The sequence below is a fragment of the Palaemon carinicauda genome, chromosome 43, assembly GCF_036898095.1.
Source record: "Palaemon carinicauda isolate YSFRI2023 chromosome 43, ASM3689809v2, whole genome shotgun sequence".
Classification (NCBI taxonomy): domain Eukaryota; kingdom Metazoa; phylum Arthropoda; class Malacostraca; order Decapoda; family Palaemonidae; genus Palaemon; species Palaemon carinicauda.
In genome coordinates, this window is record NC_090767.1 from 54,529,894 (window position 1) to 54,554,282 (window position 24,389).

General features: G+C 49.6%; 1 protein-coding gene and 1 long non-coding RNA gene across 2 annotated transcripts in view; both read left to right on the forward strand.

Annotated features, from left to right (window-relative positions):
• LOC137633652 (uncharacterized) overlaps window positions 1-24,389 on the forward strand; it is a 103,142-nt gene that overhangs the window by 37,759 nt on the left and 40,994 nt on the right. The gene's annotated exons all lie outside the window — the stretch shown is intronic.
• Window positions 16,052-23,244, forward strand: LOC137633488 (ADP/ATP translocase 3-like). The gene is made up of 3 exons (XM_068365787.1): window positions 16,052-16,468; window positions 21,053-21,186; window positions 22,654-23,244. Exons 1-3 carry the CDS (start codon window positions 16,052-16,054, stop codon window positions 23,150-23,152), a joined length of 1,050 nt encoding a protein of 349 aa, XP_068221888.1. The 3' UTR covers window positions 23,153-23,244.

Below are 24,389 nucleotides of genomic sequence, written 5' to 3' on the forward strand. Positions count from 1 at the left end.
CAACGACCTCAGACACCCTTCCATCCTTGAGAAGAGTTTTGTCTTTGCCCAAGGACAGAGACTTAAACATCTGCTGTGCGGAGTAAATCGACTTCCGGTTTCACTCCTCCAAGGCGCTTTCTTCCAGACTCTGCAGGGCTCCAGCTCCCTTTTCTTTCAACCTCGTCGGCCTAAGTTATCGGCTACGACAACTGGGACAAGGTGTCCAATTGCAGTTTCCTCCTGTCAGGAACAGATGGCACGGGAGACTCCCCCGGGGGGGCATAGTCCTAAAAGGAGTTCACGAACTCTAGGATTGCAGGTTTTTTCGCTGGGAGGATGCTTAAGGTTACTCATCCGAATGACAGCTTCCCGATGCCCATTCCCGCACAATCTCTGTGAGTAGCCAAGGATATCGCGCCTGCCGTCTCTGTCAGCGAATTCAGTGTCTCTGAACCTCTATGCCATAGCATCAGCAGAGTTGCCCGGTTGGGCAGAATGATCCATACCTTAGGCGAAGGTCTTCCTTAGGATCATCGACGGCTTCACCCCCGGCCCCCTCAGTCGATCCTTTCTTGTAAGGAAGGATCTGAGAGGGGATGTCCATAGTCGACCTCTCAGCCCTGATCAAGTTTGTCGAACAAACTTTGGCCAGCGTAGACCAGCAGAATCGATCAGACTGGTAACGAGGCGACAGGACTCCTTTAACCCTGGATCGGAAGGACGGGTACTTTCAGTTTCCATTCCATCCATCTTCCAGGGTGCTCGTCGAATTCAGCCTAAACTGCAAGTATTCCTAGGCTCGGGTTTCGACCTTCTTCAGCGCCGGGAAAAGCTTCCGAATGCTGACCATGAGTGTGGGCTCATGGTATTTTGCTTGGAGCCTTCTCTTCCTCTGCCTCAACATCTGGAGTATCTGGCCATGATATTGAGTCAACCGCCTTACCACGTTGGAAACCCCGCTTCTCGTCCGTCCAGCGAGGTTAAGCAACGTCGGTACTTGGATGGGTGACCACCTGGGGACGCCAGATTCTGTTACCACATCCTCCGAGCCTTCCTTTCGGTTGACTGTGGCAAGACTGAGGAGAGTCGCAGTACCTGTTCTCAGTCAAGCAGAGTTTTCAGCCCTACCTTGAAACGTTTCCTAGTTCTTCTTTCCTCATTGACCCGTTTATAGTCCGAACGGTCGCCTCAGGATAAGTTCCATGTGGGGCGATCCAAGTTCCGGTGGCTTCAGGCAATGTTTAACCGGACTCCCTGGCCCTATGGGACCAGCGGAACTATTAAACCTGCAATGGGTGTTGACCTATGGAGCCTCTTGATGGTAGTGGATATTCTCGTCCTTTCCCCACATTCTTGATGCGGTTCTCGGACTCGTCAAAGGAAAGGGGGGGGGGGCATGTTCCGGTCCAGGCCTATGGTCAAGACCTGAAGGATACCTCTCCATCATTCAGGCAGGCTTAAGGGCCTTAGTCTGGCCCCTCTTCAGATCCTACCGCTCCTGCCAAGTCGCCCCGTTGCGTGTCGACTTCATGCTAACCAGCAGGGGACGCATTTTCACACCTTCACATCTTGCAGTAGAGATACCGGGATGATTGAGATTCTCTCAATTCCACCATCGGCTCTCTCATTCCAGGCAGGGGAATGTTTCTCTCAGACTATCCGAGCAGAGCCTCATAGAGAGAGTGTACCTAAGGGTCTTTGACCTTGGGTAACCAGCAAGTGCTGGTCTGGGGGACCTGATCGCGACAGCTTGGAACCTCAAGCTTCCGCTAGTTTTCCCCCCAGTCTCAGACCCCGAGACTCTGGCAAGATGCATTCCGGTGATGGTGGGACAACTTCGACGCCTGCGTCTTCCCTCCTTTTTGTCTGCGGACAATGGGTCTCAACAAAACCAGGCTGTCTGTCAACCTTTCAATGGGAGAGCTCCACTGGGACTATGCGCAGAACGGTTTCTGGACCCTCTGCTTCCCCTGACGGAACTCCCGGGAGAGCTTCTCCCACGGCGCAGACTACTCAAGCAACCACACTGCGACATCTCTCCCGAACCGGGACGTCGCTTCGGCTTCATGCCTGGAGACACTACGCTTCCTCCTCTAGAAGAGACAACCCGCTACAGTCGCGGTACGGAGGTCGCGTCATCTGCGATAGTCATCCACAGGGGTCTCCCAGGCAAAGTGAAGAGTCTAAGGTGGTTGGTGCCGTGGGAGATATACCTCTTCCCGTGAGGCCTCTTCTCCAGCAATAACGGTCTTATTGCCTTTCGGCGGGAGGAAACTCCTTCCGCTCTTGGCAATGAAGCCTGTCGCTCAGCCTTTCCCTGACCTTCAGGCTTAAAGGAATAACTTTTTCCTGCCCGCTGGATCTATCCTCGCTCATGCGAAGCTACGATCGTCCCTGCCCTAGTCGGAGGAAGACCTCCAACTTGGAGCATGGCTCGGACTTTTAGTCCTTTAAGAGATCTTCTCAAGACCCTTTTATGACAGGCCTCGGATTGTATTCCGCCTTGGGTCTTCTGCTCACTCTGGCCACGGCCAGTGTGTAAGCAATCTTCTTGGTCTCTTACTACTCCCCCCCCCTTTCTAAGGAAGAGGGGAAGGCAACATTCAGGCTCGCTCCTGAGTTGTTGGCTAGACTCAGAATCTGAGGGTCCCGACCCTTCGGTCCGATTCATTCAAGATTTTGAGTCTCCATTCTGTGTCTGATGTCCCAAGACCTTCTCTTTCTTGCCAGTACAGGAATCGAGAGGTTAGCGCTGGGAACAGCTGCAGTTTGGCCTCAGTTGCAGCCGATTTGGGAACACAAGGAGGACATGGGGGGAGAGTCACCAGTATACCTCTTCAGCCCGGACTCAAGGACATTCATCTCGACCTGTCTTCAGACCCTCCCCCGTCACGTCGCCCTACAGCACGATGTTGGATACATCGCAACGTCCCTCGCCTTCGAGTAATACTACTCTGTGACGCAGGTGCTACAAGCTGGAGTCTGGAAGCGTCTGATGACCTTCGCAGCCCGCTTCCTGCAGGGCGTGACCCACAGGAGTCTCGATACGTTTTCTATCGCTCTGTGGTGGCTACACAACAGCTGGTCTAACCTCAGGCTCCTTTTTGGACAGGTAGCAGAAGGTTGAGGGCATTGTTATCAGGTTTTAGTCTGCATGAACGAAAGAAGTATGTCTGGCCCTTACTTCTTTCTTCATCATCCCCTCTACGGGGAAGCAGCATCCTGGTCTCTGCATAGCTGATCTCGAACCTCTGCAGGTAAACCATGCTTCCTTGTGTTCCGAGTATTGAGTCAATACTGTCGCGTCCCCCATACCCTGACGAGGTGGTATTGGGAACGTCCTAACCCAGAGTTCCTTCTGGAACTCCAGGTCAACTGCTTAGGACGGGTCACACTTCTTCCTTCACACACAAGCTTACGTAGGCCACATGGTTCCTTGCAGAGTAAGGAACTTGTGAGGTGCAGGGACTCCTTTTCTCGAGTGCGACTCACTCGGATTCTGAGTCCCCGGGTAAAGCCAAAGCCAGTATGGCTGGGGACTTTCCCCCCTTCCTAAGGGGTAAGTCACCCAATGTAAATAGCGTGGTTTGTATTTCGGTTACGGAACAAATGACAAATTCGAAGATAATTTGTATTTTTCCTAACCATACAAACCTTAGCTATTTACACATATTTGCCCGCCAGCCCTGTCCCCCAAGACAAGTCCTACCTCTAAGTGAAAGTGAGTATTCACCTGTGTGTGAGGGGGAGGAGGGGTAGCTAGCTACCACTCCCCTACCCCCCCGCTAACTAGCGCGGGGGTAATACACCCTCGTTAAATTCTAATGGCTCGCCATTTCAGCTGCGCTAAAAGATAACCCCTTTGTAAATAGCTAAGGTTTGTATGGTTAGGAAAAATACAAATTATCTTCGAATTTGTCATATTCGGCTTTTACTTTGTCTAATTCTATTGATTTTTAAGACTGTGTTTTATATATACCAAAATTTAAATCACTTGAGCCATTTTATTTTGATATTTAGAAGAATGATACTTGAAAGTTTACCAAGGAGCCAAACATCCCTTTCAAATGAGAATTCTTTAGAAACTTAAATCTTAAGTTTCCATCTTTCTCATTTTGAAGTTTGACTATTGATTAACCCTTTTACCCCCAGGCTATTTGGAAATTTCCAACCCTTAACCCCCAGGGGGTTATTTTTTCCCCAGCACATTTTGCAGTATATATTTTTTTAAATTGCTCTAACAGCCTTAATTTTTGTCATAGAGAGGTCAGGTTGGTCTCATTCTCTTGGAAAATGCCTGAATTTTCTCAAAAAATTATCAAAAATATGAAAAAAAAAATTTATAGCATTTTTTTGCAAGGACGTACCGGTACGTCCATGGGGGTAAAGGGATGAGTTTTGTGAAACGTACCAGTACGTCCTTTGGGGGTAAAAGGGTCAAGTGCATCTCCGCTTGGTTTGATGGAGAGGAGGAGAAGAGGTTTTGATGTAATTTGTACCTTGAGGTGAAAAGAGTTGAACGTAATTCAGCCATAGTTAAAAGCCCCTCGAGGAAGGAGTATCACTCGGTTCAAGCTGTGGGACGGCTATTACTGGCATGATGAAACTAATTACAGTAGTCTGTTGTAGTATTGTTGTCTGGACACTGAAGATCAAGAGTTCTATTGACTTTCGATGGTCATAGATTGTAGAATTCCTCAAGAGTACAGTTTATGAGTGAGATGTTGCCAGTTAGTTACAACTGTGGTGATTAAAGGTAGGATCTGGATACTCACGTAAGCCAAGGAAATGAATTGCTTGACTTTTTCATGAGTGAAATGAAGAAATGACAGAGGTAAGGTATAGAGAAATGAAGTGGTATAGAGTAGAATCTGTCTACTGTGGCTATAGGAATCCCATGATTAGTGACAATAATAAAAGCTTTAGAAGTCACCAAAAAGATACACAGCATGTTTAATAGGGGTTATTACTTTCGGCGTAGCTGATATGACGAGCCATTAGAATTTTAATGAGGATTTACTACCCCACTGCTAGTTTGCAGGGGGTAGGGAGGGTAGCCTGCTACCCCCCCCCCCCCCCACCCCCCTCACACACCTGTGCTTGAGCTCACTTTGCTCTCGGCTCGGGTGGTAGTCGGACGTGTCCGCTCTCATTCTCGCCTCTCTGACAGCCATTAATGTCTTTTTGCTTTCTCTCCTACAGGTTTGAGTGTGAAGTTGGCCTCTGCGAACATGCGCAAATGTCCTGGATCACCCGACCGCCCTTGTGGTACATTTATGTCGGCGGTCGAGACGGACCCTCATACCCTTTGTCCTTACTGTAGGGGCCAACGGTGTGATAGTAGTAATAAGTGTGGTGAGTGTAGGGAGTGGTCTACCTCCCAGTGGGAGAGGTTTTCTCGACGACGGAAGAAGTAGTCCAGGCGGGATATTTCTCCTTCGAAGATTTCTTTGAAAGGAGAAAAACCCTAGGACTCTTCTTCCGTTGCCCAAACCTCCTCCGAAGCTCCCACTCGATCCGTTTCTTTCGAGAGACAGGCGAGTGGTAGCGTAGACCGTGGTTCTGTTTCCCGATCTCGGGGTTCGAGAGATGGCGTTGCCTCCCCTAGCGAGGCAGCTCCACCTCTTCCCCCGGGGGAGGATTTAAATGTTAGTGTAACTGATTTATTTCAGCTTTGGTCTTCCTTGGGGCTCAAAGGTTCGCCCTCCAAGGAAGCCTTGTTTGACATCATCCGGTTGGGTGCCGCTGTCAAGCAATCGCCGACTTTGGCAGAGGTTGATCCTCTGTCTATCGTCGACGTTGTGGTGGCAGAGGTATCCAATATGGTATCTCCTAATACCTCTGCAACTTTTCAACCCGCAGTAGCTGAAGGCTTAGTTTCTCCCGTTCCTGCTCAACCTACGAGGGAGGAACTAAGTCCAACAGTCTCCTGCCGGTGATTCTCCTCCTCCGGGGAGTTCACTCACAGAGATTCCTCTTCGGAGGACTGCTGAAGGTCAGCTTGGTGACCCAACGGCCCCAGAGGGCGCATATGTCGTAAGGTTCGCCTTCCTCTTCGCCGGAGAGGCCTTCCTTCACCTTATAAGTCGGTGAGGAGGCGCCTCTTCGGTTCATCATCATCGTTGCAGTCTGCCGCAGAGGAGCCTCGTCATCGCTCTCCGACTGTTCCTGCTACAACCCTGGACCTCTCTGCGGATCATTCGCGATCCCCTTCGGTGGAAGGTCGACCTGCTGAACTGCCGTCGCCGTTCCTGGCTGCTGATGCGCTTTATGCGCCAACCAAACCTGTTTTTAAAAAACAGGCACAGGTCCCTTCGGGGCAATAAGGGCGTACGCACCAATTAGCGCTTACGTCCCTTACGCGCCATGCCAAGCATGCGCGCCAACGTTCTCCTGACCTCATGGAGGTTTCAGAGATAGCGCATCAGCGCTCTCCTGCTGTTGCTGTTGCTGATGTAGCGCACCAGCGCTCACCTGCTGCTGCTGTTGCTGATGTAGCACACCAGCGCTCACCTGCTGCTGATGTTCCTGATAAAGCACGCCAGCGCTCACCTGCGTGCCTTCAACCTACTGCGCGTCAGCACTCACCAACGCGCCAGTACTCTCCTGCGTGCCAGCGCTCTCCACGCCAACGATCTCCTGCGCGCCCACGATCTTCGGATCTGGGTGCGGTAGGGAAGTTTAGGACTTCCCCTACTCGCCAATGCTCGCCAGCGCGCAATCGTGTGCAGTCACGTACACGCGCCCACGCCCATCTCTCACAGCAGCTATGCATCGCCAGCCTGATGTGCGCCCACTAGAGGTGCGCCAACGCACGCAAGTTCCAGCTGCACGCCCGCGCGCAAGAGATATCTCTCCTGCGCGCGCCCAACGACATCTTCTAGAGCGCACGATCTCTCGCCCGCACGAGCTCTTCATCCTGATCTTGCGCGCCCACACATTCACCCTCGCGCGCGCGAGCACGCAATCTGCTTCCTGCGCACTCTCCGATGTCTCCTGCACACGCTCCTACGCGCCCTCGCATTCGCGCCGCCATCAGTCTCCCGCACGCGACCCTGGGTATTCCCCATTGCGCGAGCGCCAGCGCGATCGTCAATATCCTCCCACGTGCGAGGCTGCAGGACAACGCACGATAAGGTCGCCATCGCCACATCCCCCCCCCCCCGCAAGCGCAGAACAGCGCGCCTGCTGGTAGGGGGGAAGGGTCCAGAAAGGTCCAGGGACATTTCTTCTTTGTCTTCTTTTTCTTTTCAGGCGAACCCCCCTATGGAAACTCCTCCCAGGGATCGATCGATCCCTGTCCCTCCAGAGGGAGTGTCTGACAGCGCAGCCGTCAGCCAGCAGCCTTGGTTTGGGGCACTAATCAGAGCAGTCACGCAGGCTGTCAAGCCTGTTCTCTCTGAATTGGCCCACAAATCCTTGGCTGCGTCTACTCCCCTGAAGAGAAAAAGAGGAGTTTCGGAAGCGGTGACTTCTCCGAGGACTAAGCTGTCTCCTCGTATGCCTTTGAGGCAGGCCCCCTCCCCCCCAGACTTTTTCTCCCTCCCCTTCGGACGAGGATTACCCGTCCTCAGGGGAGTCACGAGAGGCGAGACGTTCTCCTACCGCACCATTGAGGGAAACCCCACCTCTCGCTGAAAAGTCTTCTCGGGTAGGGTCAGAGAAGAGCCTACCTCTGTCGTTATTGGAGTCCTGCATTCCTCCCAGGAGGGAGTCGAAGGACTCCAAGACAGTACTGAAGTCCTCGTCAAGACTTAGACCGGAGCCAGCCAGTCTCTCGGAGAACGTCCGCGGTCTCCCCAAGAAGACCCTTTGGGGACAGGAGACTTCGCTGCTAGTCCTTCTGGAAGAGAGCTGCAGGAGTCAGAACGTGCATTTTGGCAGGCTCTGACCCTTATGAGGACTCTCAATGGGTTTGCTGACCCAGAGATTCCTCCTCGAGAGGGCAAAGAGTATTTGGGACTCAAAATCCTCTAAGGCCAGTGCAGCTTTGCCCTTGTCTCAGGGGGTTAAGAGTACCAGGGACAAGATCGCGGTCCAGCTCTCTGAGCTAGCCTCCTCCAGCCGATCCAGTGCCGGCAACAAGTTTCTCCCACCTCCTCGTGTACAGCAGAGGAGGTACTTCGAGATCTTAGAGGAGCCTTGTTTAGCTCTTCCTCTTCACCATTCCTTGGAAGAGCTTACCAGGGGAGTCCCTCTTGAGAGAGACTCCAACCGGCAGGTCTCATTCTCGGCGACTGAGATCCTTAATCAGGAAAAGGTTGCGAAGTGTGCCGTGCAGGCCACTTCGTGGCTGGATATCTGGTTAGGGACCTTAGGTATCCTGATACGTTCGGAGGATTTATCCAAAGAACGTACCAGGAAAGCTATGGAGACCTTTTTACTCTCAGGCACTTGCACGATCGAGTTTCTGGCCCACCAAGTCTCAAACTTGTGGGCAAACACCATCCTGAAACGTCGGGATGTGGTGTCTGAGAGGTTCCATCAGAAGGTCCCTAGCACCGAGATAAGCAGGCTCAGACATTCTTCCGTGATGGGAACGAACCTGTTTGAGCCTAAGGACGTGGAGCATGCTGCTGAGAGGCGTAGGAAGTCCCACCAAGACTCCCTCCTACATAGGGCTTTAACATCCAAGACCTATAAGCCTCCAGCACCCCAGTAGCCCCGTCCTACCAAGACCACAAAACTGACAACGGCAGCGAAGACAGTGGTGTCTGAGCCCTTTCCTGTCAAGGACAGGAAAGGCAAGAAGCCCTCCAGGGGAGGGAAGAATCCTAGAGGGAGCAGCCAAGGCCGCAAACGCTAGGATTGGCAGTCCCCCTGCATGTCCACCAGTGGGGGGATGCCTTCAAAGTTGCGCAGACAGGTGGCAGCAACTCGGGGCCAATTCCTGGACGATTTCCGTAATCAGTCAGGGATATCACGTCCCGTTCACAACATCTCTACCTCCCCTGACGATGAATCCAGTGTCATTGAGCTCCCTTGCCATGGGATCAGTAAGGGAGCAGGCCCTTCGGGCAGAAGTCCAGACCATGTTGAAGAAGGGCGCTCTCCAGGAGGTCCTCGACGGGTCCCCAGGCTTCTTCAGTCGACTTTCTTGTAAAGAAGGCGTCTGGAGGCTGGAGGCCAGTCATCGACCTCTCGGCTCTGAAAAAGTTTGTCAAGCAAACTCCGTTCAGCTTGGAGACCGCAGACACGGTCAGACTTGCAGTGAGACCTCAAGACTGATCTGAAGGACGCATACTTCCAGATCCCAATCCATCCGTCTTTAAGGAAGTACTTAAGATTCAGCCTAGACAACAAGGAGTACCAGTTCAAGGTGCTGTGTTTCGGTCTCTCCACAGCACCACAGGTTTCCATCAGAGTGTTCACCCTAATATCATCGTGGGTACACAGGATCGGCATCCGTCTCCTCCGTTATCTGGACGACTGGCTGATTCTAGCAGACTCAGAGTCATCCCTTCTTCAACACTGAGACAAACTTCTGGGACTTTGCCAAGATCTGGGGATCATGGTAAATCTCAAGAAGTCCTCTCTGCTTCCAACTCAAAGACTGGTATACCTAGGCATGATTATAGACACTAATCTCCATAAAGCCTTTCCATCAGACGACAGGATAGCAAGGCTGAGGAAGGTCGCAAGCCCTTTTCTCAGAAGAGCTTCCAGCCCAATCGTGGTTACGTCTCCTCGGTCACCTCTCATCTTTGGCTCATCTAGTTCCCAACGGTCGCCTCAGGATGAGATCCCTCCAGTGGCGACTCAAGTCCCGGTGGAATCAAGGTTGCGATTCCCCGGACGTCATGATCCCTTTGGGACCTGCGGAACGGACGGAGCTCCAGTGGGGGTTGACAGACGAGAACCTACGAAGAGGAGTGGACCTTCTCGTCCTCCCCTCGGATTTGATGCTGTTTTCGGATGCCTCAAAGAAAGGGGAGGGGGGGCCCACATTCTACACCACAGGACCTCAGGCCTGTGGTCAGAATCAGAAAAGTGCCTCCATATAAATCTTCTAGAGATGAAGGCCGTTTTCTTGGCCCTTCAGCAGTTCCAACAATACCTGGCGGGTCACTGTGGTAGTGATGAGCGACAACACCACAGTAGTGGCTTATATCAACAAGCAAGGAGGTACCTTTTCGAAGCAGCTATCCCATCTAGCAGTAGAGATACTGAGATGGACCGAAGTCCACTCGATTCCACTATCGGCACGCTTCATTCCAGGCAAGAGGAATGTGCTCGCCGACAATCTGAGCAGAGCGTCTCAGATAGTGAGTACCGAGTGGTCTTTGGATCATCTAGTAGTCAACAAAGTCCTGACTTTGTGGGGTTCCCCGACTGCGGATCTGTTTGCGACAGCATTGAACTTCGAGCTTCCACTATACTGCTCCCCAGTCCCGGATCCCAAGGCGCTCTGGCAAGATGCCTTCCAACAACGGTGGGACAACATCAACGTGTACGCCTTTCCCCCGTTCTGTCTGATGAGGAGGGTGCTCAACAAGACCAGAATATCGGTCAATCTTTCAATGATCCTCATAGCTCCGCTATGGCATCACGCGGAATGGTTTCCGGACCTTCTGCAACTCCTAACGGAACTTTCGAGAGAACTCCCTCCACGACACGATCTACTCAGACAACCACATGCCAACATCTTCCACAAAACCATAGCTTCGCTACGACTTCACGCCTGGAGACTATCCAGCATCTCCTCGCTGAGAGAAGATTTTCGCAACAAGTTGCGATTAGGATGTCTGGACATCTGCGAAAATCATCCGCATCTGTCTGCCAGGCAAAGTGGAAAGTCTTCTGTGGTTGGTATCGTGGAAGGGGTATCTCTCCACTCAATGCCACTATTCCAACAATAGCGGAGTTCCTCGTGTATTTGCAGGAAGAAATGCGCCTTTCAGTCTCGGCGGTGAAAGGCTATCGCTCAGCCTTAAGTCTAGCCTTCAGGCTCAAAGGAATGGACTTTTCTTCCTCGCTGGAACTTTCCCTACTCATATGAAGTTATGAACTTACCTGCCCTCAGTCGGAAGTGAGACTTCCTCCATGGAACGTGGTTCGAGTTCTCAGGTCTCTTAAGAGACCTCCCTATGAATCATTACGCCAGGCTTCAGATCACCACCTAACTTGGAAGATGGTGTTCCTACTAGCTTTGGCATCGGCCAAGCGAGTCAGTGAACTTCATGGTCTTTCATATGACATCGCCCATTCAAGGGGATGGGGGGGAGGTAATGTTCAAATTCGTCCCTGAGTTTATTGCTAAGACTCAGAATCTGGGGGTGCCGGATACTCAGTTCGACTCCTTCCAGATTTCGAGTCTTCGTTCTGTAACAGATGACCCAGACCATCTCCTACTGTGCCCAGTAAGGAGTCTGAGGCTATATCTCAAAAGAACGGCTGCAGTCCGTCCTCAAGTGCAAACATTGTTTGTTAGCACTGGGAGGACTAAGAGGAGGGTCACCAAGAATACCATTTCGGCATGGATTCGTAGGGTGTTCCATCTGTCCCTGAATCCAGACCCTCCTCCGTCACGTCGCCCTAGAGCACATGATATCAGGGGCGTAGCTACGTCCCTGGCCTTCAAGAAGAATTTCTCAGTGACGCAGGTTCTTCAGGCTGGAGTGTGGAAGCGTCAGACGACCTTCACATCCCATTACCTGCAAGACGTGACCCACAGGAGATTTGATACTTTCTCTATCGGTCCTGTGGTGGCTGCACAACAGCTGGTTTAGAACCTCAGGCTCCTTAATGGACAAGTAGCAGAAGGTTGAGGGCATTGTTACCCGGTCTTAGTCTGCATGAATGAAAAGGTTTGTCTGACTCTTATTCTTTTCTTCATCTTCCCCTCTCTTGGGGAAAGCAGCATCCTGGGTTCTCTGCACAGACCTCAAACCACTGCAGGTAAACCATGTTTCCTTGTGTTCTTAGTATTAAGCTAATACTGTCACGTCCCCATACCCTGGCGAGGTGGTATTGGGAGAGTCCTAGCCTAAAGTTTCCATCTAAAGGACTACAGGTCAACTTCCTAGGACGAGTCACACTTTATTATACCTTCACACACAGCTTGCGTAGGCCGCAGTCCTTGCGTTGCAAGGTTCTAGCGAGGTGCAGCGATTCTTTATTGTTGAGTGTCAAATAATGTCTCCGGGCAAAGCCAAAAGCCAGTACTGGCTGGGACTTTCCACCCTTCCTAATGGGTGAGTCACCCCTATTAAATAGCATGGTTTGTATGTCAGTTACGGAACAAATGACAAATTCGTAGATAATTTGTATTTTTCCTAACTATACAAACCTTAGCTATTTAATCAAACTTGCCTGCCAGCCATATCCCCCTTGAAGTCCTACCTCCAAGCAAAGTGAGCTCAAGCACAGTTGTGTGTGAGGGGGGGGGAGTGGTTAGCAAGCTACCCTCCCTACCCCTGCTGACTAGTGGCGGGGTAGTGAACCCTCGTTAAAATTCTAATGGCTCGTCATTTCAGCTACGCCGAAAATAATAACCCCTATTAAATAGCTAAGGTTTGTATAGTTAGGAAAAATACAAATTATCTACGAATTTGTCATTTTATTATGAAAATATCATTTTACATCCTTTCCTTGTGTTACTTGTGTTGCTTGTGTATTCCCGTATGGAATCCCAACGTCGTTGTCCCGGGCCCAAGGCTGGTAAGTCATGCGGGGCTTGGCTTTCTAAGCCGGATGTCGACCCGCACAGGCTGTGCTCCTCGTGTAGAGGCAGGGTGTCCTCGCCTGCCTCCACGTGTCCGGAGTGTGCGTCCTGGCCGGAGCTGCAGTGGACCTTGTATGCAACAAAGAAGAAAAAGGCGTCGAAGAGGTCTCCAAGGAAGCCGGGTATCAGCTTGCCGTTGACGTCGCCTTCAGCCCCTTCGGAGAGAGGTTCTCCTTCCCTTTCCCCTACCCAGAGTAGGGGACGAGGTAAGTCTGTTGCGGGGAAACGGCCCATTGCCGTTCCCCATGAGTCTGATGTCATTGATCTTAATTGTATTGTGCCTACGTGCTAGCGTGACGGAAGTGTGTTCCATAGACGAGGTTCTGGTGCCCGTAGGACCCGTCTCGAGTGAAGACCTGGTGTGGGGGAGGTCAGAAAGAGCTCCTTCCCCTCCATCGTGGCAGCGCTTTTCAAGAACAGCGGTTTCCAGGGGCGGGCTAGACAGAGAAAGGCAAGCCACGTGCTCTTCGGACCCCGACTCCATTGTGTGGACGGCGCCAAGGACGCCCTTCAGGTCACCCATGCGGCAAGAGGAGGAGTTTTCTGGCTGGTTTGCCACACGTGGGGCACTACGCACACCCCCGGCGCCTTCGGCTTCTCTACCGCTGGACTTCATGCAACCCATCACCCCGGTAGCACAATTACAAGCCCCTAGGTTGGTGGCAGAAGACACAGAGGACTCGGATAGCTCCTCTTCCTCTTCATCTACCTCGGACGTTTCCTCGTCCTCCAGCTCGTCATCGTCGGAGGATTCCAGCGGCCGGGAGACGAGAAAGAAGAGAAAGAGGTCTAAGAGGAAGAAGTCGAGCTCAAACGCAGGCCCTTCGAGGAAGAAGGCCAAGGTTACGAGGAGGAAGAACAAGAAGAGGAGTTCTTCCAGGAAGAAGTGGGTTAAAGTGGCTTTTCTCCCTTGCCGCTCCAGTGCCTGCCTTGGTGGCCGCTGGAGCCGCTTCTGCACCCTTGCCCAGTGTCTCTTTGGCTCCGTCCACGCGTCGGATGCACCCGTTGGCGCACTTTAAACTTTCACCTTGCCCTTGCCCGGCAAGTCACCGGCTCCATCTGTTCAGTGGAGGCAGCCGTTGGCTCGGCCCGGCAGCATGGTGCCCACGCCCAATGTCTCACCGGCTCCATCCAGGCATCGGATGCAGCCGCTATCACAACAGGACAGTTACTTTCCACGGACTCCCCCGGGAGGGGGTAGATCCATGACGGCTACCTCCGCCCCGGCGGCTCTATCCGTGATGGAGGCAGCCGCTCCGTCGAGCCAGCCAGAGGTAAGGGATATGGCCGCCCCCACGGGTTCAAGTGGTAGAGGGCTTATATGTTCCCCAGATGAAGTGTCCTCCTACAGGAAGGTCCTGGCATTGATCCGGCACCACCGCAGGCTAGACAAGCCTAAACCGTCATCAGAACATGCTTGGCTTTCGTGTTGGGAAGGATGGTAGATAATCCAGTTCAACAGAAACCATCCTTAACCCTACCTCTGGCTCCGGACGTGGCCCTGGGCACTGATTTGTCGCAGGGCATAAGAACTCCCTAAGAGCCCAAGGGTCCTTCAAGCTTCTGCCTGGACTGAGGACCCAGAAAAAGTTTTATGTGCCAGACGGGCATCATGCGGGACCTCGGACGTTGGAAGAAGCCGTCGCGACGTTAAACCAGGGCAGTGCAGATGACAGGAGCCTTACTGCCCCAGTGGTCTTCTCTCAGGCGGAGGACACATCACAGGATATCAGAAATGTGACCTCCTGGCTGGACTGGTGGGCATATACCCTGACAGGGTTCCAGCTCTCCCACGATCTCTCAGTGCCGGAGAATCAGGCCCTACTACAAGAACTCATATGTTCGGGAGGGAAGGCCATGAAGTTCCTTACATTCCAGTCCCTGACCCAGACGGCAAGCTGGGTGTTAAGGAGGAGAGATACGATTCTGAACAGGCTCCCCGTAGACTTCCCGAACGTGAGGCAAAGTTCCTGAGAAATGCTCCGGTGTGGGGTGAGACCTTGTTCCCCCTTCAGACAGTAGCGGAAACGATGGAGAGACTGGGGAAGCTTAAAGACTTGACGGAGCCCAGACAGCCAGCGGCAAGACGTCCTCCCCATAGGAGACCATCGGTGGACGGGGCCTACCCACCTACGCCACCAGCTAGACAGGAGGTCCCCTCCCCTTCCTGGCATCAATCCCCACGGCCCTCCCGCAGAAGTGGTGCCCCAGCTCAGGCGTCCTTTTGGCAGAAATACGCCGGTTCAAGACGAGGTCGCTCAAACCGTCTCCCCAGAAGGAGATAGGAAGGGAGGCCCCCTACACCTTCCCACACCACAGGTGGGGGGATGCCACAAACGTTATTGGCAAGCATGGCGGGACAACGGTGCAGACCCGTGGTCTGTGACAGTCCTCAGAGAGGGATACATTATTCCCTTCCTGACAGACCCGCCCACTCTGATTCCCGAACATCGGGCAGAGTGGCTGGCACCCAAGGATCACAGGAAGAAAGCAGCCTTGCAGGAGGAGGTGTCAGCCATGTTGGACAAAGGAGCACTGCAACCCGTCCAGGAATCGTCCCCGGGGTTCTACAGCAGACTCTCCCTGGTAGAGAAAGCTACGGGAGGTTGGAGACCAGTTATCGACCTCTTGGCCCTGAACAAATTCATCAAGAAGACGTCCTTCAAGATGGACACGCTGAAGTTGGTACTGGCAGCCTTGATAGAAGGGGATTTCATGATGTCCCTAGACCTCAAGGACGCCTACTTTCAGATCCCCGTACACCCCTCCAGCAGGAAGCTTCTCAGGGTGAAGTGGGGATCCCTGTCTCTACAGTTCAGGACCCTTTGCTTCGGCCTGTCTACGGCTCCTCAGGTGTTCACGAGGATGTTCACTGTGGTTTCAGCTTGGGCACACAAGCAGGCCATCAGGCTGATCAGGTATCTCGACGACTGGTTGCTGCTTTCAGCCTCAGAGGCAGCCTTAAAGGAGCAGGGGGCAAAGCTGTTACAGTTCTGCAGAGAACTGGGGGTTACCATCAATTTAGAGAAGTCCCAGGTAGTCCCCACCACCTGGATGACATACCTAGGGATGGTCCTGGACTCCCAGTTAGCGAGGGTGTTCCCCTCTCAAGAGAGGCTGGACAATCCGGATCATGTGATACGACCATTCCTAACAAATGCACCAAGGAGAGCCAAGGATTGGCAGAGACTCGTGGGCCACCAGGTCTCGCTGGAGAAGCTAGTTCCTCAGGGGAGGCTCAAGCTGAGGCCGGTCCAGTGGAATCTGAAGGACCTCTTGGTCACCGGGAGACCCGCCTCAGGACTTAGTCAGGATGACTCCGGCCTCCAGGAACATGCTCCTCTGATGGTCCTACAGGGCGAAGACCCTACGGGGATTGCCGTTCGCATCCGCTCCTCCGGAGATGTTGCTCTTCACGGACGCGTCAAAGGAGGGGTGGGGAGCCCATCTGCTCGAAGAGACAGCAGAGGGAAAGTGGTCCCCGGAGGAGAAGCTCCTCCACATAAAGCTGCTCGAGCTTCTGGCAGCTCAAAAGGCCCTCTCAATATTCGCCCATCGCCTTCAGGGAAACACAATAGCCCTCATGTGCGACAACGCCACCGTGGTGGCCTACATAAAGAAACAAGGAAGATTGAAGTCAAGGGAGCTGTGCGATCTCACGTCTCAGATCCTGGAATGGGACGAGAGAAATCACATCATTCTCACAGCCAGGTTCATTCCAGGGAAAGGAAACGTTCTAGCCGACGGCCTCAGCAGGGCAGGGCAAGTAGTGGGGTCGGAGTGGTCCCTACACCCGCAAGTGGCCCAGAAGGTCCTCCAGTTGTGGGGCTCACCGGTGATAGACCTGTTCACCACGAGGCTCAACACTCAGCTCCCCCTGTTCTGTTCTCCTGTGCCAGACCCGGCAGCAGCGTTCGAGGACGCCTTCCAGCACTCGTGGGACGGACTCGACGTGTATGCCTTTCCCCCCTTCGGGATTCTCAGGCAGGTGCTCAACAGGCTCAGACAATCAAGGGCTACAAGGATGACTTTGGTAGCGCCCTGGTGGCCAGAGAGGGAGTGGTTCGCGGATCTACAGGACCTGGCCACCCTTCCTCCGTGGCCCCTGCCAATAAGGGAAGATCTGCTGCACCAGCCCCACTTTCGAAGGTTTCACGAAAACCCTCAGTGCCTTCAGCTACACGCGTGGAGGTTATCGAGCGTCTATTAAGGAAAGAAGGATACTCGGAGAAGACAACTTCGAGGATGTCAGGGTATCTTCGGAAGTCCTCGAGCGTGGTGTACCAGGCCAAGTGGGCCACGTTTGTGAAGTGGTGTGCCACACAGAATCTGAGACCTCTGGATGCATCAGTCCACAAGATTGCAGACTTCCTGGTCCACCTGAGGGACGACCAAGGGGTCTCTATTCCAGCCATCAAGGGGGTCCGAGCGGCTCTGGGTCAGGTATTTCAACTCGGAGGCATCGACCTGGGGGGCTCTCGCCAGATTTCCATGCTCATCAGAAGTTTCGAGCAATCTTGTTCCCCCGCGCCTCTCGGGTCCCGCAGTGGGACGCGGCCAAGGTTCTCAAGGTTTTGATAAGGCCTCCCTTCGAACCCCTCAAGGATATCCTGGATAAAGACCTCACCCTCAAGACAGTGTTCTTACTAGCTCTAGCCTCAGCCAAGCGTGTGAGTGAGCTGCACGGCTTGTTGTTGAGGTCTCGCACTCGAAAGGATGGAAGGACCTGTCCTTTAAGTTTCTGCCTGAATTTGTGGCCAAGACTCAGAACCCGGCCATTGCAGACCCGAGGTTCGAGGGGTTCTCGGACCCGGCGATCCCTCACTCAGACAACCCTGAAGACTTGCTCCTGTGCCCAGTGAGAACAGGCAGGAAATACCTTAGCAGGACAGCCAGACTCCGGCCGGCCATCAAAAGTCTGTTTGTCTCCTCAGGCCCAGTAAAGAGGGCAGTGTCAAAGAACACAATCTCCTTCTGGCTTCGGCAAGTCATCAAGAGAGCTTCCGACAGTGAGGGGTCTGCAGTCCCTGGTACCCCGCGACCCCATGATATTAGAGGTCTTAGCACTTCTTTGCCATTTGACAGCAACATGGCAGTAGGTCAAATCATGCGGGCAGGCACATGGTCCAGGCAGTCCACCTTTACGGCCCACTACCTGAAAGACTGTACGAGGAAGTCCCTGGACTCCTTCTCCATTGGACCAGTGATTTCCGCCATGCAACAAGTTTAAAGCTAAAAGCCCCGGGTAGCCCGAGGGAAGTAATTGCAAGCGACACAAGTTTCCTCCTTCCTCCCCTTCCTTGCTACCCTTTTTCCCTTTCCTTTCCTCCTCCCATGTGAGAGATGGATGTTGTGGAAGCCCATGTCCGGATTATTTATAAAAGTGTGTTATACAAACAGGTAGACTTTAGCGTGCGTCCCCCGACTCTCCTACCCTGTCCGTTGTGTCGTCTGGACCTAGCCTCCTATCTAGGTCCCGTGTCCTGGAATGGTAGTGGTGGGTCTTCCATCCTGTAAGTCCACCCCCGCCTCCTAAAGTGTAAGTCTCCTAAGAAAGTAGTTCGAGGTAAGTATTCCGTGTTGGAACAAATCACAAATCTTAAGTGATTTGTATTTTTCCCAATATTGCTTACCTCGAACTACTTTCGGGTTATTGCCCACCCATCCTGCCCCGGGAGCCTTACAGGAGTTTGAAGTAGAACCTAACACATGCTTACTGGCGACACAGACCTAGTAGCGCGCACTCGCGCGCTGACCCCAGGTCGCCTCAGGGCGAGTATCCATCCGCCACGGAGGGACCCGACAAGGGAAAACGGAGATAGGGGGAACTGCGCAAAATTCTTTGTGGGTTAGGGAGGAGATCCCAGATACTCCTAAGAAAGTAGTTCGAGGTAAGTACTGTTAGGAAAAATACAAATGACTTAAAATTTGTGATTTTAGACGTTCTAATGATAACCGCGTGTAATTTCGAGTACTATATTTAAAATAAAAAATTTTGATAACTTGCAATTTATGGAAGCATAAAGTATTTTTGTTATAGAGAAGTATTGTCAATTGACTGTATAATGCGAGAAACTTGCCACCATTTAGCAATGTCCAGCTGGCGTTGTTTTACCTGGTTCCTCTCTTGCCTTGAGGTGTTGCATAAGTTTTTCAATGCCGAATTTAAGAAAGGTAAAATTGGTTGCCGTTATTATAATTGTTAGTCTGTAATTTGTTAAGAGTTGTTTTTATGTCCCTCGGTGTACTATTTTTTGGTCGTAAGTTTTAATCAAATGACTTGAATCTTTTAGTCTGTAATCTGCCCACGCATGCTTAACTGACCTGCCAGGTGAACCCCATATCTGTCAGAATCGAGAGCTGTGCGAGAGAGATTTCCATTGCATTAAGGTCAGGCAATTTGCTTCTATAGTTTCTGGCCAGGTGCGTTGTGGAGACAGTGGGACGAATGCCATTGTCGGAGTAGAAAGGGACAAGGGACTTTTTGCCTCGTCTTCCTTTAGCAGTATTACAGTCTAGGCATTTTTTCCATCTTGTCTAGTCTCGCAAATGTTCCTTCAGGCTGTACTTTCAGGAGTAACACCAATGCCCTAATTTCATATAGCTATGCATTTTAATTTTAAAATCATTCCAGTTGCATAATCTTTATTCCTTTCATAACATTTGGGGTTTAGCGGCCAAAACATGAAAAAAAATGCTCCGAAAGTAATTCCTTATCTTCTAGACTATTTCTTTGCAAAAAAGTTCCTATCGTTATTATGTGCAAGATATAAAGAATTATATGCATTCTTTTACTACAGATTCAGTGACAGTTTTGTGTTTATCTCTATATGAAATCACCTGAAATGTCTACCGTGAGTGGCTTCTCAATATTATCTAGTTAACCCAATGACTATGATTCAATTTCACCAAATGCAGAGTTTAAACGTACTATTAATGTTGATAACCTTGAGCAGGCTCAAGTAAATTGGTTGAAACGTTTTGTGAATTAAATATGTTGCTAGTTTTATCATTATTTCAACTTGTTTTAAATTGTCGTGACTTGTCAGTATAGAGGTACTGTGGGCAAATATTACCAAAATAATTTAGAACCAGTATTAATCATTAAATTTTAAAAAGAATGCAGTATTGATATTGCCCCGTCGTTTTTCTTTGTCGGTTTGTAACATACATCGCTCTCCTTGAGCAATAAAAAGTTTTATATCACATTCTCAAGTCACAGTAACAAAATTACTGAAAAGTACTAAAAGTAATTCACAAGAAACCTTATTGAAATACCTTTGTTTTTTAAAATGGTATCAGGTTTTAAGGACTCTATCCACGCATGCTTAACTGACCTGCCAGGTGACCCCCATATCTGTCAGAATCGAGAGCTGTGCGCGATAAACTCCATCGCATTAAGGTCAGGCAATCACTTGAGTAGTTTCTTGCCAGGTGCGTTGCGGAGACAGAGGGACGAATATGAATGAGGTTGTCCGAAGAGTAGAAAAGGAACAAGGAGGGGGGACTTGAAAGGCCTTAACCATGGTGCCTTCAGTGTTCCTCTAGCTGTGAACTATATGCATTTTTTCTCTTTTACTGTTGAGATTCAAGACCCCAAATTATTTCACTAAAACTCTTTCATCTATTTCAAGTTCCATCTCTTAGGGGGGGGTGGGTAATAGTGGCATAAATGTACCTCGTGAGGTGTACTGTATGCATAATTAAGTGTCTAGTAACCCATTGCCCCCTATTTGCTTTTATTTTTTAGTCTTTCCTCAAATACCATTTCATTTCTTGCACCTTAATGTCCAACCTCTGCTAGAACTAGTTACTACAATAGATTTGTCGCTGTTAGTTTTTTAATTTTAATGTCCCTTAGTAATTTGAGCAGTCATTTTTCCATCCTCGATATGTTTATATCTTTGGTCTGGTCCGAATCTTGCCTAAATCGAGGATAAGAAGATTCCTTTGAAAGTTCGTGATCCATGAACGCATGCTTAACTGACCTGCCAGGTGACTCCCAGATCTGTCAGAATCGAGAGCTGTGCGAGAGAGATTTCCATCGCATTAGGTCAGGCAAATGCTTATGTAGCTTCTTGCCAGGTGCTTTGTGGAGACAATCGGTCGTGTATGGACGTGGTTGTCGGAAAATCAACAGTTTGTAGGTTTTTTTTTTAATCATTAAGTGGGAAATGACTTACTTTTTTTGGTAAAGTTGACAATTTTCGACAAGTTTACGCTTCTCTGTACAACATTTTATGCTTGATAACTTTATTCACATATGTTAGTTACTAAATATTAATCATTTTCATAATAATACCAATGATTTTATTATAAACCCCCTTTTTTAAACTCCGTCCTTCTCCGCAGAATTTCCTTGGCGGCGTTGACAAGAAGACGCAGTTCTGGCGTTTCTTCTTAGGTAACCTCGCTTCTGGCGGTGCTGCCGGTGCAACCTCCCTCTGCTTTGTGTATCCTCTTGACTTCGCTCGAACCAGGTGAGAATTTGCGGAATCCGTTCCGCGTTGAGGCGGTTTTACGCGGTCGAACTGTTCGTCAGACCTGCTAGTCAAACGGTTTGAGGACTTGGATTCTGTCAAAATGTTCGGTAACTAAATACCCCGTTTACACATTCGAACATCACTGCCAACACTTGTCCGTTATGAATCGTTCGCCCGTGTAAACTCCGCTTAAGACATTGGAATGTCCTTGTTTGTTAGTGATAATATGCTATTTTCCCTGTTGGAGCCCCTGGGCTTATAGCATCGTGCTTTTCCAACTAGGGTTGTAGCTTGGCAATTAAAATAATAATGCCGTTACTTATACCAGGGGTGGCCAACCTATGGCGCATGCGCCGACAGTGACGCATTGCACGATAACAAGTGGCGCACTATACCCCAGAGATGATAAAAGAAAAAAAATATACCTGCTCAAAAAAAAAAATACTGATTTCTAGAAAAAATACCAAAAGAATTTAAGGGGACGATTTGCTATGTCCTACATTTTTATTCTTAATTCAAAATACACCATTGCTATATATGTTTCAGAGTTTAGAGATATATAATACCTTCATCATATACAAGTTTCAAGTCTTGATCAAAATTTATTCATTAGCAAAAATCATGATTTTCAAAATAAATTGAGGTACAATTTTCTCCACTAATGACACCAATTGTAATGAAAATCATACCATCAAATTCCTTTTTAAACCGAATAATTCTGTCGACCAGATTGTCGATTTTCCTTTTTTTCAATGAATTTTTTCTTAATTTTTTCTTATTTTTCCTCGTTCAGATGCAAAATTGGTGCATGGTAAACTAATGATTGGCCACCCCTGTTTTATTCTATTGCTTTTAAATTTTCTCAGTAGAGACTACGGCTTGTATCCAAAGATTTTAATGGTCATGGTTGCATTTTTAAGAAATATTTAAAGTCTTCTAGTACTTTAGTCTAGGTCAAATTAAGTAAGATTATAGTAAAGTATTATTCGGTGCTGTTTTGGTGTGCGATTTCAAAGTATTGTTTTTGCTTTGGTTTATGGTCTCGCCAGATAGCGATTTCACTTCACGGCAAAACAAGAACCATTAGATTTTCCAGGAATAATTATCTGAGAAATGATGATCATTCATTGATGTTAGCATGCACAGCTTAACATTACCCATTGCCAGTACATACGGACCTTGAGGTTTTTCTTTTTTCACAAACGAATCGAGAACAGTTCAATTTTCTAGTCTTTTTTTTTTTTTTTTTTTTTTCTTCATTAAAAATATTGAGGTTGCATACCAAAGCATAAATGGTATATACCAAAGCACCGCCTATTATTCTTCTTAGCGTCATTAAGAGTTTTATATTAACTTAGGAATGCTATCAAGATATTTTTAGTTTTACAACATGGTACTTTCTAATGTCTATATTTTAAGATTGTCTTCAGGTTATTAGTGACTAAACGAAACTTCTCTCCGTAGGTTGGCTGCCGATATTGGCAAGGGCCCCGAACAGAGAGAATTCAAGGGACTTGGCGACTGCCTCGTCAGAATTGCCAAGGCCGACGGCATCGGCGGTCTCTACCGTGGCTTCGGAGTGTCCGTCCAGGGCATCATCATCTACCGCGCCGCCTTCTTCGGTCTCTACGACACCGCCAAGGGCATGATCCCAGGCAACGTCGGCATCCTCATCTCCTGGGCCATCGCCCAGACCGTCACCACCATCTCCGGCATCATCTCCTATTCCTTCGACACCGTGCGTAGGCGCATGATGATGCAGTCCGGCCGCAAGGGCGCCGACATCATGTACAAGAACACCATCGACTGCTGGAGGAAGATCGCAGCCCAGGAGGGTGGCTCCGCCTCCTTCAAGGGAGCCTTCTCCAACGTCCTCAGAGGTACCGGCGGCGCCCTCGTCCTCGTCATGTACGACGAGATCCAGCTCCTCCTCTTCGGAACCAAGTCCGGCGGCGGAGAGTAAGGCCCGGCCGGTTTTCCCGACCCTGGTGCTTCGCATCGCCGGGACATCTGGGTTGAAAGAGGGAATGTCGTGATGAGGGGGGGTGGGTGCGCGATATAAGCCTCCGGGCTGGTAGGGGAGGGAGCGACAAGCAATGGGGGGAGAGGGGTTGTATAGTCTTTTTATTTACTTGGTGTTGTTGGAGATATAATAAGATAACTACAGAAAAAAAACCTCTTCTCAATTCAGTGTCTATATTTTCTATATAATTTAAAAAAAAGAGAATATTGGGATGCGTCGTTGTGTGTACAGTCTCGTTAACGCCATCATTGCCTGCATCAAAAAAAAGAGCTGTTTGTGAAATAGAAAAAGAGAATAATGGCGACTCCATTCCTGTATTAAATTAAACATAAGTCTAATAAAAAGAGAAAAAAAATGAAATTTTGTCGAAGTTTCATTTTTTATCTTGGTTTAAGTTGTGGGTTTGGAAAGGGAAATTTGGTTCCTATACGTACAAATCTTCGACCTTTAATAGTATTAAAGCCTTGTTCTAAGGTTGTCACAAACTTAGTCATTCAAAGAAGTGGACACAGATGAGTAACTCCTTCATATATGTATCATATTTTAATGTTACTTTCTGTTCCACGGTCTTTGATTAGAGTTCTCTTGCTTGAGGGTGCACTCGGGCACACTATCTTGGTTTTCTTTTTTGTTAAAGTTCTATTTTATATAGGAGATATTTAATGTTTTGAAATTAATTAATTTTCCGTTTCCTCACTGGGCTGTTTTCCCTGTTGGGGCCCCCTGGGCTTCTAGCATCCTGCTTTTCCAACTATGGTTGTAGCTTAGCAATTAATAACATCGCCTGGAATTGCGTGTAAAGATCGGGGTATATATCAGTTTAGTGAAGTTGGTGTTAATGTATGGACATGAGTCATGGTATAACTATGAAATCGGCTGCAACGGATTTAGTAAATTTCAGAACAATGGCCTCAGAAGAAGAGTTAAATGGCAAGACAGGATTAGAAAACGGATTTTGAAACAAAGCGAAAAATGTATTTTTGGGCTCAAGCCATGTCGTCCTGATGGAAGCTTTCTAAGGGATATTTGGCTACAGTAGTGATACTCCCAGAGAATTGACCATAGGTCTCCAGAATTCTAACTCCCTTAAAATTATCCTTAAGGATATCGCATAATATCAGGGGACGTATATCTTGATACGACACATGGCAATCTTCACCCCAAATAGCGTTTTTGC